This window comes from Phocoena phocoena, chromosome 6 (genome assembly GCF_963924675.1).
Source record: "Phocoena phocoena chromosome 6, mPhoPho1.1, whole genome shotgun sequence".
Taxonomy (NCBI): domain Eukaryota; kingdom Metazoa; phylum Chordata; class Mammalia; order Artiodactyla; family Phocoenidae; genus Phocoena; species Phocoena phocoena.
Window position 1 is genome coordinate 111,507,300 of NC_089224.1, and position 15,904 is coordinate 111,523,203.

At 50.2% G+C, this 15,904-nt stretch overlaps 1 protein-coding gene across 1 annotated transcript in view; it reads left to right on the top strand.

Annotated features, from left to right (window-relative positions):
* Window positions 1-15,631, top strand: part of CFAP77 (cilia and flagella associated protein 77) — a 131,507-nt gene extending 115,876 nt beyond the window's left edge. The window contains exon 6 of the mRNA XM_065879742.1: window positions 15,509-15,631. Within this exon, the coding sequence (XP_065735814.1) occupies window positions 15,509-15,631 (123 nt within the window). The remainder of the gene's footprint in view (window positions 1-15,508) is intronic.
* The last annotated feature ends 273 nt before the right edge of the window (window positions 15,632-15,904 follow it).

Consider the following 15,904-nt stretch of genomic DNA (forward strand, 5'->3'; position numbering starts at 1 on the left):
AAAAGTGACCCAATCAGAACCATATATTCTATGGTCTCCTGGTATGAAATCAAGAAAAACAGACGGTTTATCCCTCTTTACAAAAAGACTGCCAGTGATAACGGCCCAAAGACAGAGGGGCGGGTGCCCCCCAATATTTATAGCAGCACTGACAGTGGTGAAAGGCTGGACGTCGCAGGCAAGTAATGGCTTAGGTACGTGTTGGGAGCTATTACACAGATATCGCAGAGATAATATACGACATCATGAAATATTACACAGCCACTGAAAATATTGACTTCAGTCTGTACTTATTGACACTTTAATCATCTTTCCCCACTTTAATAATAATTTCCCCACATATTATTGGGGGAAAGAACCTGTGCTGCGTGGCCCCGTCTGGATGGAGGCACCCATACACCACGCGGGGGGGTCTGTGCTCCAGGACAGACGTCCGGAAGGAGAGGCCCCGAGTAGGGGCAGCTGGGATCCCTGGGGTGAGCTGGAGGCTGTTTTACTTTCTCTGATGCTCTTTTCTGCATTGTTTCCATTTTTATAATGAGTTCCTGTAACTTTTACAAAACCAGTAAGATTTTCTTTTTTTCAATGTTTTTAAAGGATGGGGACTCTACATCCTTCCCCAGGGTGCCTGTCCCTGTGCTCAAGCCCCTTTCAGCCCTGTTCCTCCCTACGACTCACCGAGCACTCCCCGTGCTGCCGGCCAAGCCTGGTTTCTCCTATTCAGTTTCCATCAGGCATAAAGGTTAGAGGCTGGCGCTCAGCCCCAGTCGTGAAAGCGGCTGACTCGCGGAGTCTGGATCTCTATGGCCAAGTCCATGTTATAATTGGAGATCCAAGATCCATTTTAGAGGGGGGTTTGCCCAAGCATCTCGGGGTCTCCACTTCAACCCGAACACTCCTCCTCTCCCCGCAAGCCCTCATCTTTCCTCTACAGCCCCGATACCCACCGACATTACATAGTCATTCAGTCACTAAAGTATGAACAAATTGACTATATTTTCATTTGGCTTTTGGGTTCAGCCCCACTGCTTTAGAATAATGGCCCAAGCTATTAAGCTAACAGTTTGATTTACAAGCTCTTGTGCTCTGAACGCTGGGATCAGACTCCTCTCTTTGTGGAAGACTAACCCTGCCTCGGGTCTCCTGGGCCCCTGACTCACTAATAGAACAGGAGACGGTAGGGAAGAAAACGTCAGCAGTCAGCCAAGCAGTGACGCCCAGAGACGCAGCTGATTAGTGAAAGCTGCTGAATCTAAGAAAAGGATTTTCTTTCCCACCTTTAAGCTCTCTTACAAATCATAGCTGGCTGGAAAGTTAGCTCTCTGTTAAAGCCCCAGGGCGGGCTCTCAGCCCGTCCACCCTGCTGCCGCCACCTCTCCAAAGGGCCCGCACGGTTCAAATAAAGATGGACCGTTCTCTGCACGGGTGTCTCAAGCCCCAAAGTCACTCCTTCCAGACCCAGGAAGGGCAGATTCCAGATGGACTGCCCCTCCCTGAGGTCCCTGCACCGGTGATGTATTTTAAGAATCCCGTCGGTCTGTTGCCTCAGAATAAGAATCTTCCCAGGTTGCCGTGTAGGGCACTGAGAGCACACGGGGCAATAGGAAGAATGATTCAGAGGCTCTGATGCTCTTGACATTTCTTCCCTAAATACAGATTCCCCCCTCCCCTTATAAATCAGATCAGTATGCAGAAGGGCTGACTCGCGGAAGGAATAAAAGCAGGGGCTTAATTGGTTTTACATAATCCGGCACCTCGGAGAGACAGAATTTTTAGACACCTGCTCACGAGGTGACATTGCTGCTCAAAATCCCAGTGAGCTGAAGCTCTGGGGGTGGGGACAAGAGGAAAAGGGGCCGGGGAGGGAGGTGGGGTGGGGAGAGGAGATCGCGGCAAAGTTTCTGGTGCAGCTGGAGAAATCTTGAAGTCCGAGGGAACCCGGGTCATGGAGGGAGGTGGCAGGCATCCTGTGGGATGTGGGAGCTGGCACTTGTAACAAAAAACAGCCCTGCAACCTGGGCACCCCCAGCCTGGCTGTCCCCATAATCTGTCGGAGACCCCTGGGAATTTTCAGTTTCATCCAGAAAGCCCTTCACCCCGCATTGGGTGTGAAAATATTTCCAATTTCGTGTTGAAAATCAACCAGAAAATAGACTAAGACGGCTTGTTTTGACATCAGGCATCTACTTCCACTCTCTGGAGATAGCTAGAATCTCATGTTGAGTCTTGGGAGTTGATAGGACTTGCCGGGTCCCCAACTGCTTCTCCCAGCTCATCCCCAAGAGAATAAATCCCCCACGATCTGAAGAGAATCTCCCGGGCTCAAGAAGGAGTTCGGGTTAACGTCTGCCACCTCTGGAATGACTTCCTCCATGTCTCCCTCGTTTCCACATGTCCCCACTTGTCAGCCTCTGTCGCCAGGCACCGAGGCTGCGGGGGCGATGGGGTCCAAGCCGCCTGGCATGTGGCCAGCAGGAGGGTCCCGCAGATAAACAACATTCGATGATCTACTTGGATAAAGTCAAGGTTTATTCAAACTGAGGTTTGTCAGAAGTGCAGGCGAGATGAATCCAGAGGCCGGTATCCTCATATCTACAAGCCGCGTGCAACACACAGAGCCTCCCTGGTTTCCCTCAGAGATGCAGAGTTCATGGGCATCAGAGAACATAACACGTCGGAGAGGAAGGAAGATGATGGGGATGTTTTCTTGGCTTCTTGCCTTCCTCTCCTCAAAGACAGCGTGGGAAATGATGCCTTAGCAGTGCAAACAATGTCGGTAGTTGGACCAAAGTCTACTGGCTGGAGGTGCAGAGGGGAGGGCGTCCAAGAAGACGGCGCCCCCAGATGACAGCACAAAAACCACACCGACAGCTCACACATCCCAAGCGCCTCTTAGAGGCCAGGCTGGGTGCCTCGATGGATGGTCTCGTTTGGTGTCAATGCTCACAGAAACCAAAGCTTGGAGGCTTCAAGTCACGTGCCCCAAGGGTCACAGTTAACAAGTGTCGGGTGGTGGCTGAGCCCTCTGGCTGGCTGCCTCCAGGCCTCAGGCCCTGGAAGAGTCGATAAATACCAAGGACCTGCAACTGAGGTCAGGGGCCAGTGGGGGCTAAATGCAGGACCTGGGAAGGAAAGAGAAGGGCGGTCAGGAGCTCGGGTGTTTATAGGTGTCCAGAGGGTCGTGGCCAGCCCTGCTCTGGCTGACTTAAGCCCTCGCAATAAACGAAACTTGCCACTGCCCTGATAGCCTTTAGACTTTGACAAAACCCCAGCGCATCTTTTAAATGGCAGCTTGGCCCCAAGGCTAAAGAGGAAAGAGGCCATTGATGGAGGGGGGTGGGGGTCAGGCTTGCTGTATCAAAAGGCCTGAGGCAGAGACGGAGCTCAGCAGGAGGGCCTAGCCTGTGGGCTCGGAAACCACACAGATGCGCCAGGTGCCATCCTGCCTCGGGCCTGCCTCTGCATCTGCATCTGTAAAGTGGGCATCAAGTGAACTGTGCGTGCAAAGCACTTGGCTCCGGCCTGGCCAGGGGAAGGTCACGGAGCAGTAACACCTCTGGGTTGGACGGGGCTTTGCCATCTGCTCCTCTAGATGAACCGTTCTCAGACTTGGCTGTGCCTGGGGTCCTCTGAGGAGAGGTTTAAAATGCAGATTCCAGGGCCCCAACCAGGACCCCGATCCAGTGGGTCTGGGGTAGCCACCAAGCCTGTGTTTCCAACAAGCAGCTCCCCAGCTCCCTGGGTCAATGTCAATTCCTCCTACACAGATACGGTTAAAGCACACGTTCCCCAAGGCAGGCTGTGCCCTTTCATACATTTGCCATAAAGCAGGTTGGGGCTTCAGAAAGAAACGTCCTATTGGAGGCAAGCTGTCGTCTGTTGAACAGGTCGGGATCTGATGAGGCTCTCTTCCTGGCTTACAGATGGCCACCTTCTCGCTGTGACCTCACTGGGCAGAGAGAGAGAAAGCAAGCTCTCTGATATCTCTTCCTAAAACGGCGCTAATCCCATCATGGGGGTCCCACCCTCATGACCTCATCCAAGCCTAACTACTCTCAAAGGCCCCACCTCCAAATACCATCACACTGGGGGTTAGGGCTTCACATATGCCTTTTAGAGGGACGTGATTCAGTCCACAGCAGCTTCTTTCTCAAGTTCAGTCCAAGTCTGCCTCCTCTCTCTCCTTCAACCTTCCGCCTCAGGGTTGTGTTTCTCCCTCTGGAGCCCCATGGAAACACATGCTTCCCCTTCTAAGCGACAGCCCTGCAAATACCTGAGGTCAGACACTGTTTTGTCGTCAATGTCCAGGTTCTGGATTGTTCCTTGGGGCAGCGTTCTGAATGTCGATAGGTGGGACCCTGTGTTGCAGGGACAGTGGATTGCCCAGATGCTGTGACCTCTGTCACCCGGTATGCATTCTCTACCTTTGTCCACAGTCACAGAAGATTTGTCAACTTGAACTGCCTTTCTACATATTTTTGAACGAAATTGTGGGTACAAATATTGCAGAAAATAAAACCCCTCTTCTATTGATACTTAGAGATTTAGCTGAGCAAAGGAGATGGAGAGGATCTTTAAGGATGCTTGAATCTCAGAGGCGTTTCTAAGGGCTCTGTTGCCTTATCCCAGGTTCCTAAATCATCCATCCATCCATCCATCCACCCAGGATTTGTTGAATGTCCACAGGGCACCCCTAACAGTCGAGTAAGGTCCCCTGTCTGTTGGCATTTCCCCGGAACAGTGTCTGGAACATGGCATCAGCATCTTTGCTGTCTAGTTGAGGACACCTAACTCTAATATCCCTATCTGTGGCTTGACAGGGTCAGCCTTGTCAACCACAGAAAGAGTCTGCTCCTTCTTAAAGGATACTGGAAAAAAATTCTTCCTGCTCATTATTCTAATAAGAGAAAAGGGGAAAGACGACACCAAGCCCCACCACAGTGTACCCCACCCCAATGGGCCATGGACATGGCACAGCCGAGTATGTCCCCGGCTTCCCTGGCAGCAACACAGGAGTTGTTCAACAGCCAAAATGAATAAACGATACGGCACTGACGGGCACTGCACGGACGGCTCAGCAAAGGACTTAATTTGCAGCCAAGCACAAAATCAAAGACTCTTGTCAGCTGAGGAACTGTGCGCCTGGATAACCACCTTGTGCTACCTGGGAAAGCACTGTCAGGTAACTTTCCGGAGAAAGTAATTAAGGAATCCCCATTGTCTAAATTCAGCAGCAAAATTTGAAACTCTGGAATTTGAGGCTCGCCAGGGATCTGGTGTCTCCTCCCAGCTTGATCACAATGAACAGTAGAAGTTTATGAAGAGATCCGCTGGTGCGTCTCCCCCTCGCTCTGCCGAAGATGCTCTCCAGCACCGTGCGCGCTCCCGCAGGCATTGTCTTGACGGGGAAGCGGTAGGCAGCGAATGAGATCGCCGCTTGTGGGACGGGGGTGAGATTAATATACAAATATACAGCCCTCTCTGAGATCTGGCAGGTACCAATGAATATTTATCAAGTACCCACAGCTAGCACGATACTGCGTATCAACACGGAGAACATACAGTCCGCGGCGTCGGGGAGTCTACCCTCTGACTCAAAAGCTACAAGCAGATAGATGCTCCGTGTGCTCGGAGGCCCCCGCCCGGATCGGGAGTTTGGGTTAATATTTACAGCCAGTGGCCTCCTCTTTCTGAGACGCTGAGGAATTCTCAAGCAGGCGTCATCATCACTGCGGCCTCCATGGGGTGTGCGCCCAAGCCTCTGGGGCCCACCCCATTCACAAAGGTTCTCCATCAACACATCTCCTTCCCTAACCCCCTCCTTAGCTCTTCCTTGAGTTTAAAATAAGAGAAGTCCATTAAAGTAAAAGAAGTCCTGCTGTCCATTGAAGCTTAGAGTCCAGCGTGACCATCCATACCCTGATATTTCTAAGTGGGGTGAGCGGGTGAAGCATCCCGCTGGCATCGCCCACTGCCCCCTCGCGGGCTGAGCCCCTCCAGCCGAAAGCCTCTGGGCCACCTCCCAGAAGAATAATGCCAGCCGGTGCCCATCATCTGGGCTCTGAAAAGGAAAGGGGAGACCTTCCCCCACCCCTTCCTGGCAGCTCCGCTTGTCACGGTGCTTTCGCTGACAACCCCATTGAAAACAGCCCTCGCTGCCTCGCTGTGAAGCCTCCTCCTGTCTCCCATTCACTCCTTCCTCAGACGGTTTTTGAAAGCCGAAAAGTCTGGAAAAACACACACTCCCCCCAGCCCAGCCCCCGGGCCCATCACCGAGGGAGAAGGGGCCGCAGCTTGGGTGAGCAGGCCTGCCAAGCATCCTCACCTGGCCCCATGGTGCACCGCCTCCAATTAAATCAAAATGGTTTGTTTTTAATGGTCTTTTACACTGACAAGTGGGCGATCATTTTGGGCCCACGAGCTGTCAGGGAACTGAGGCAAATCCTCGGTTGATAATGCCCAATGCTTCCAATTAGGAGCTGAGGCCGCTCCTGGCGCACTAACGATTCCCCAGCCGCCCCCCAGGCCCCTTTGGCGCTGGTTGTTTCTTCTTCCTTCTCCGCTGCAAATTACTGACACAAAACGGAAGGCCCCACGTCTCCTCCGCCACGCCAGGCCCGGGCCCTGTTGGGCTTAATGAGCCGATGGAAGTTTCGTGGCTCCGGCGCTAAATTCTTTTCTTGTTTGACAGCTGCTCGGCTAAGGCGAGTGTTGACCTTATAAAAGATTTAGTGTTTCTCATTATTTTCTGTCAAGCTTCACAAGTGATGGCTGTGCGGTTATCATTTGCATCCTGGGGTGCGTGTGCGTGTGTGTGTGTGTGTGTGTGTGTGTGTTGGACGGGGCTCTGAAGTGGAGACGGGGAAACGGGAAGGGGTCTTTCTCTCCCTTAGTTGCATTTGGGTCCCACACACCAGCTACTGGCTTGACATCCTTCTCGGGCTGAGGTGTTTCAAAGAGAACGTAGGATGCAAAGCAGGGAGGACGGAGGATGGTTCGATGGCTTCGGGGCCTCCCAGATGGAGCTTTGGTGGAGGCACCTCGAGGCTGGTGGGCTCCCAGAACCTGGGGGCGACAGCCCAGCCAGAGCCGGACGTGCTGGGCAAGAGGATGGGCTGAGGTAGACGTGGTCCTGAGGACAGTTTTAGGGCTACACTCAAGACCTCATCACAGGGAACTCACTCTTTTCTTACAGGCCCCATTGAAAGCCATCACCAGCAAGGTTTTTCTCTCTGCTCTGCATCCTAAATGAGGATTTAATGTTTTTAAAAAAGCAGAACCGATTTTTCCTAAGTGGCACGTATTATCGTCCCCTGTGGGATGACTATGGGAGCGTGTGTTAGTCTTTATTCGGCTCCTGCACCCACGCCAAATGGGGGCCGCTCTATAAATAACAAGACTCCAGGGAGTCCACGCTGGCTGCTCCAACTCCCCTCTTTCATTCCCTGTGTTCTCCCCTCACTCTAACCTACCCACTGGTCTTCCCAGGTGAGGGTGCCCCGAGGTTGCCTGAAGAGGGAGAGAGACAGTTAAGGGCAGGTGAACCCATGGATGTCTTCTCCCAGGGGTTCTGAGTCTTTGTTCCTCCTTGTTACCGTGGGAGACTCTGTTTTGATCCTCTTAGAGCAAATACGTGGCACCCTCTCCCTTCCACGCCCATGGCAGACCTTGCTAATCAATCACCGCACACTTTTTCATGAGCCTAGATTCAGCCTGAGAATATTTTATGACAGAACATGGGCATCAGCCACCATCACGGGAAGGGCAGCCTACTTGCCATCCCTGCCTTAGAGGGGCCATTTAAATAAGCTGCTAAGGATCCTAAAAGTCCTTGCCTTTTTACGCTACATCAAGATGATTTTTATATGAAAGGAAATAAAATATAATCCACCAAAGGAAAATAGATACATTGGACTTCATCAAAATGAAAACCTTCGGTGCTTCAAACGATGCTATCAAGAGAGTGAAAAGACAGCCCCCAGAAGAGGAGAAAATATTTGCAAATCAGATATCCCATAAGGGACTTGCGTCTATGAATATAAATATTACTCTTACAACTCAGTAATGAAAAGATAACCCACATTTTTAAGTGGTCAAAGGACACGAATAGATATTTCTCCAAAGAAGATATACACAAATCATCAATACACACATGGAAGATGCCCAAAGTCATCAGTCATTAGGGGGATGAAAATCAAAACCTCGGTGAGATGCCGCTTCGTACCCAAGAACTAGGATGGCTGTAATAAAAAAAAAAAAAAGACAATAACAAGTGTTTGCAAGGACACAGAAATCAGAACACTAATACATTGCTGGTGAGAATTAAAAAATTGTGCAGCCACTTTGGAAAACACTGTGACAGTTCCCCAAAAGGCTAAACACAGAGTCTCCACGTGACCCAGCGATTCTGCTCTTAGGTGTATACTCAAGAGAAATGAAAACACACATCCATGCAAAAAACCTGTACGTGAATGTCCCTAGCGTCGTTATTCATAATAGCCAAAAAGGGAAAGTAACCCAAATGTCCATCAACTGATGAACGGATAAACAAAATGCAGTAGACGGTACAGTAGAATATCACTCAGCAATAAAAAGGAATTAAAATAAGAAGGAATTAAATAGTGAAACATGCTACAGCACGGATGGACCTTGAGGATGTGTTGTGTTGAGTGAAAGAAGTCAGTCACCAAAGACCATGCGCTGTGTGATTTCATCATTAGGAAATGCCCAGATTAGGCAAACCCATAGAGATAAAAAGTAGAATAATTGTTGCCGGGGGCCAGGAGGAGGGAAATGGGGAGTGATTCCAAAGGGTACAAGGTTTCTTTGGGGGATTATGAAAATATTCTAAACTTAGATTATGCGGGTGTTTACACAACTCTATGAATATACCAAAAATCATTGATTTCTGCACTTCGTTTTCTGGAAGAAAAATTTTTTCTTTTTCCTTTTTTTAAATTTTAACTTAATTTTTATGTTATATTGGAGTATACTTGATTTACGATGTTCTGTTAGTTTCGGATGTACAGCAAAGATTTATACACTTTAAAAGGGTAAATTTGATCTCAGCAGAGCTGTTTAAAAAAAAAAAAACTTGAAAAAAAAAGTAGCCCACCTGAGTCAGACGAGTACTCATCGCCCAGATTCTGTCTTTGGAGCCTTGAACAGGGGGATAACTGGGCACCGAGAAATAGCCTCAGATGGTGAGGGAGGGTCTTGTGTGTCCCCAGCCTCCCCAGTGAGCTATGATGACTCTCGCTTACCTGCAGCCTATTAAACTCACACACTGAAGAAGCAGAGGTGGGCACTGACCTGGAGTTTTTTGGAAAATTCAAACACCCCGCCTTGGTATCACCCTATCATTTATCTACCAGCACCTGGCAAGCAGATTCGTTGTTCAATTTTGATCTCAACTGCTGCTGGCTAGCCTTAGCTAATCCTTGGGAATGATCTAGAGATATTGTTTGGCTTCTAGAAATAGCAAAACGATTCTTATGTTCAAAGACATGCATGACTGTCTTTTCTTCTGCCGCAGTAAGCCTCAAGAACTCCACAGTCAGTGGAGCAGAAACCTGGTTCCCAGGTCTGGCTTTGCCGCTTGGTAGCTGGGTCTCCTTGAGCCAGTGTCTTAACCATCCTGAGAATCTCTTGTCAAGTGAGGGTGGTACCCCCAGCCCTCACCTGGGGGCCATCACTCTCCCCCCTTCACCTGACACGGTACCCCGAGGTCCCACGTTAGACCTTGTGGGCAGGCAGGATGTTTGTTTTTCTAAGCCCGGGTTTGGATGTTCTTTGAAAACACAGCATGTGTCAGCAGGGCGGGTCAGGCCCTGTGTCCTTGCTGCATCTATTTTTGGACCACAGAGAAATTGGAGCCAGTAGCGGAATAACAATTTAGGGGACCAGATGTCTCAGGAGAGACTGCCACCCTCGTTAATTACTTACACGACAGACCTGCTACATCAGAGCCCAGGACCCACCGTGCCCGCCGACATCCTGCATGGATTTGTGTTCTACGGGGCCTCTGACCTCCAGCTGCCCGAGCTTGGCAGAAATTACTGACCTGGGACTGATCCATAATTTTCAAGTACCTCTCATTAGAGGAGACAGCCCCTCAATCTTTTAAAGCAAAATCTCTCCCAGTCACCTGAGCGGTTGTCACTTAAAAAAAACTAAACTAAAATCTCTATAGCTGTCATTTTTTTTTTTTTTTTTTTTTAGCTCTTTGGGAGATCTTTTTTTTTTTTTTTAATCTGGCTATGTTTTCCTCAGATCCTACCTTTTTGCCTTCTCGGCCCCCAGACTTGGCACTGGAGGGCTTGGGGTCCAGTTGGGGGACCACCGTGAGGCTCATGAGAGAGGTCTGGGCAGCAGCTGGCCCGGCTGCCCCTTTTAGGAGGATGTGTCAGGAGGATCGTGGGAAAGCTGCTCAGTTTGTGAACCTGACTGGTGGGTGGGTTCCTCCCGCTGGGGGGCACAGCCAAAGTCACACGCCACTGGTGGTGACACTCCTTTTGGCAGCAAAACTCCGGATTCAAATGGAATCAAACACAAATCTCCAACAAACAGCTCTCGTAAAACAGAGGAACTGTTTCTCAATTGCAGGTGTGTGGGGGGAGAGACCTCGGGCCCTGTGTCACTTCTCCAAAACGCAGTTTGAAAATCACCTCTTGTGTTTTCATCTTAAAAAGACAAAAAGGCAATACTCCCTTACAGATAAAACCGAAGCACCCTCTGCTTCCCTGTTGTCACCCCCTCCCTCCCAGAGGCAATGCCAGGCATGACTTCCCGGCACGTTCTTTCCTCCCATTTCTTTCCATTCAACTAGATTCACGCACAGGCTCGAACAACACAGGGGATCGTTTGGTAGGTTTTATGTTTCTCACGTAAATGGCATCATACTTACGTTCCATCTGTAAATGAAACCTTCCCATGCAACATTGCGTTTTTGGCTCAGCTGGGCCTGGAGCAGCCCTGTTCAACAGAACTTTCTGTGACGATGGGCGTGTTCTGCAGCTGCCCTGCTCAGTGCAGTGGCCCACGTGGGCACACGGGCTTATGAAGCCCCTGGAATGCGGTTTGCGTGACAGAGCGACTGAATTCTTCGTTTTCGTCGGACAGGCCCTCTCTAGAGCGTTCATTTTAACTGATGCCAATATCCCGCTGCATGGATGCACCACCTTCGGTATATCCAGTCCCCACTGATGGCCATGCCGTTGTTTCCAGGATTTTGTATCGTGTTTTAATGAGGATTCTTGTACACATCACTTGGTGGACCTTTTTGAAGGTCTCTCCAGGGTGTGTACCCAAACATGGACTCGTGGGTTCATAGGCTCCAGCCTTTCTAGCTAAAGCCAAATCTCTCTCCAAATGGTTGTACCAATAAGCACCGTCACTAACAGTGTATGAAAGTTCCCATTTCTACTGTCGGACTTAGGACTATTATTACCAATCTGACGGGCGAGAAATGGTATTTCTTGCTTTGTTCCCTGATCACATACTTTAGGTTGAGCCCCTTTCCCCGTGTTTGCTGGCCTTCAGATTTCCCCTCCGTGACCTGCCCTGTTCATCCCTTCTGCCTGTTTTTTTTTTTGTCGCCATGGGACTGCAGCACCACTTTCACCCTCACCTCATCCCCACCTTATCCTTCAAGTCTCTGCTTGTATGTTATTTCCTCGGGAAGTCTCCTCTGGCCCCAAAGTCTGAGTTTTTAATTCTCTGTATTATAAGCTCTTACAGAATCTGGTACTTCTTTTAATAGTTAGCACAACTGGACTTCCCTGGCGGTCTAGTGGTTGAGACTCAGTGCTTCCACTGCAGGGGGTGAGGGTTCAATCCCTGGTCGGGGAACTAAGATCCCACACCGCCAAAAAATTAAATAAATAGTTAGCACAACTATAAACGAATAATTAGTTGTGTGATCATATTTTTATGACTAGTTTCCTGGCTCTATGACAGCAGAGGCTTTCTAAATTCTCCCTGAATCATGGTACCTAGTGTAGAGTCTGGCACACAGTGGGTACTCAATAAGTATTCAATAAGTGAAATAATGAGCACATAGATGAAAGGGCAAGGGTCACACCTTATCCCCTAACCCAGATCACATGGGCACCTTCTCTATAGTGGTAGCAGTTTATTCCACGCAGCGATTTTCTGTCAAAAGTGGATCAGACTTTTCAAACAAGCCTAAAATCTCAACAAATACCAAAAGGTCTGATTCAAGCAGATCACTTTGGCACCAAAGAAATTAAATTAGAAATCGGTCACAAACGTAACTAACAAAATTGCCTGGAAATTTAAAACCATATTTATAAATAACTTCAGGACCAAAGAAGAAATCCAAACAGAAATTTGATAGAGATTAGATGAAAAGAGAACCGAACAAAAATAAAGGTAACTCAAAACTTGTGAGATGAGATAAAAGAAAATGTAGAGGGCAACACAGTTGCCAATGCTATGTTGTATAAATGTTAATACTAGGAAAAAAAGAAGAAAGATTAAAAGGTAATTATAGCTAAGCAGACAGCTCTAGATGCTAGAAAAAGAACAACAGAGAAACTTCAAAGAAGGAAACCAGGAAGTCAAGAGCAAAATTAATGAAATGTCAAAGGCACAATTAAGGGCATCAATCAGATGAAAAGTTGGCTCCTTTTAAGTAGATCAGAAAAGCACAGATGCTTTCAGATGAATTGGGAAATGGGATCCAGGAACCTAGATCCCCTGGGGCAGAGTGGGGCCCACAGTGGGCAGGGCGTGGACCTCAGGAAAAGGCGATGCTAGTGTCAGCTCTGTCCAGGGCCACGGAGACCCTGGGAGAATCGCTTCCCACCTTTGGGTCTTGGGTTTTCCATCTGCATCATGGGAGAGTTGGATTCAGTGATCTCCGAGGTCTCTTCCAACCCCAGGTTTCTGGGAATCTTCTTTTATTCCAGTCTGGTTGCAGAGAGGCAAAGGGTGTTATCCAGGGAGGGGATTACGATCCTAGGACGAGTGTTGAATGCAAATCTTTTTAAAGATGTGCCAGTCGCCCACCTCCTCTCTTTCCTCATCTTTGTCCCCCGGTCACACTGACTGGCTTTCATTCCCTCCCATTTGCCCAAATTTGCTCAGGGTTTGGGCTGTTCCCTCCCATCTAGGACATTTTTGCCTTCCTCTTCCCCTGGAGAGCTCTCCCATCCTCTCTAGAAAGAACTTCCTGCCCCCCAGATGGAGTTAGAATTCCCCGGTCCACAGTCCTCTTAAATTGCCCTTAAGCAATTACACGTCTAATGTGTTCAGCGGCCACCTCCCAGGCCATCTCGCAGGGCCCATGTGGGTCTGCCTTATTCACCAGCGTATCCCCAGGGTATACTGTGCGGTGCGGGCACCCGGTCTGCACTTCGCCACCCCGCCCGTCCTGCTCCCAGGGCTGCTGGTGGGCCAGTGGCGCTCACCTCTTATTTACCTGCACTGACCTAAGAGCGACTCAGCTCCATTCAGCAGAGCTGTCTCCTGCCAAAGCCGTTACAATTTCTTAGCTCCAGGCGGAGACAGACTGCAGATGGCTTAATTTAGAAGCATCTCAGAAGGAATTCTTTGCTCCACAGCTCTTCATCCTTTGACTCCGGGGGTCCACAGGGTCGTGACCACAAGCGCTTGAGGCCTGACTTGTAATTAGGACCCTCATCTCTGGCTGAGCCGCTATTTTAGGAGGAGAGAGCGTGCGTGCATGTGTGCGTGTGTGCATGCGTGCGTGCGTGCGTGCGTGCGTGCAGGATGGGAGCCACACCGTTCCCAGCAGTGCCTCTCACTTGCCTCATTTCCTGAGCATTTATTAAGAGAGTGGAGATTATCGGTAAAGATCTGGGGCCAGGAGTCCCACGGCTCTGGGTCTCTGAGACCTGGGGCAAGTGACTTAACCTTTTGGGGCCCCTGTTTCCCCATCTGTAAAATGGAGACAACGTCTGGATACTCTGCGGCTTGTGTGAAATAAGTGCACTGCACCTGACAAACGGCAGGTCTGTTACTGTAACAGCCTGAGGGTCCCAGCCACCAGCCTCCGGAGCAAATGTGGCAGAAGGGCGCCTGCTTCTTGGCATTCTGAAAGCTGGAACGCCCCTCTCCGTGGACTCCCATGTTCTGCTTGGGGCTCTGCGGATTTCATGGGTACAGAATAGGGCCCCTTTCCCTTCTCTTTCTAAAGGACAATCTCATGAGCGCAGGGGGTAAGCTCTTGCTTGAGTTAGCTCTCAGGAGAGTCGACCAGCCCCAGCAACTAAGCATCTCCTTCGGTTTTCACCTCCAGATTCACACACGACCCCTCTTCTCCTTCTGCTGACACCATTTCCCCTGCCGTACCTCCCTTCCACCTCCCTCATCCCAATCCTTCCAGGCCCACCTGGCCTGAGAAGCCTTCCTTGACCACCTGAGCCCAGGTGACCTGGCCTGAGAAGCCTTCCTTGACCACCTGAGGCCAGGTGAATTCTGCCCTCCTCCTTCCTTCACTATCTCATTCATTCATTCACTCATTTGTTCACTCTTCCAACTTTGTTTCAACACTTCCTGAATGCCAGGCCCCATGTCAGGCACTTCCTGAATGCCAGGCCCCATGTAGGCACCCACCTACATGTGCTACTGACGCCCCCATCACTGCACTGATTCTCATAAAACAGCTGTGTAACCAATGCCCACGTCTGCTCCCCCTCCCCCGGGAAGAGTGAGTCCCTCGCATTCATTGCGGTACCCCAGTGCCTGACACAGAGCTGTGCTCAGTTAATATGTGTGGCCTGAACGAGTGAGTGAATGAATGAATGAACGGATGCATAAATAAACAAGCAAGGCTGAACCCTTTCTACCCCGTGCCTCCCTTAGTTATCCTAAAAGAGAAATGCCATTTTACGGGAATTCTCTGGCATTTTGGAGGTGGTGTAACAGACCCAGGAGACAGGAGAGGTTTCCACTCACCACCATTTCTTGAGAGGCAAGGGCAGGCCAAAATACCGATTGCATAAAATTTTAACGACAGAGGCCCCCCACTCCTTGAATCTGGCTCTGGTTCTGGCGCGACTGAGTGTTGGCCCCTGGAGTGCGGGGTGGCCTCAGGTGGCCTGCGGTGACGGAGCGCCAACCGTGCCAGGAAGCCCCTCTTGGAGAGGGTGGCTTGTTTGGGGTTTTAATGGTGGAGAATCAGCACGTGAAGGATGATGCTGGCTGTGAGGTCCCACTGCACGGGTGACCCCAGTCCTTGGCAGGTGATATTTATCATGTACACGTCGTCCCGGCGACGAGCTGGACAAAAGGAAAAACAAGGGCACCGGGCAGCCCTGCTCTCGCACCCCCGTCCCATGTCACCCCTCACTTTACCCCGCGGCACCAGGACAGAACTTTCCCTTCACTTCTTTCCCTCTGACAGCGATTTTTATTATTACTCTAAGATGGAAGTAGGGGGCGGGCCAGGGAAGGAAGGGGAGCCCCCAGGCCGAGCCCCCGAGCACTCATGCCCACTGACCTGCTCTCCCTCTGTCCACAGGTGGGCCCCCATCTCGATACCTTCCCCACCGAGGCCCATCGCCAGAGAGCCTTCAAAGCCCACCGGGAAGAGTGTGCCGTGCGCCAGGGAACCCTGCGGATGGGCAACTACACCCACCCCTAAAGCCTTCTTGACACAGTAGAAAATTCCCTGAAGGACTCACCTTTCTTGCCCCAACTAACATAAGACAGTCCCCCATTGTTCTGCAGGCTCTGCCTTGGCCAGGACCTCAGATTCAGGTCTTCGTTTGATTGTTTTTGCTAAGAGCTCCCTCTTTAGAGTTAGCCACACTCGCTTCCCTTAAGCCCCAGTGACCCTCCACTTAGGGACTGCCCTCCTCCTGCAGGCCCCCCACCCTCTCTTCTCAAGCCCTCACCTGGTAAGAGAAACCCAAAA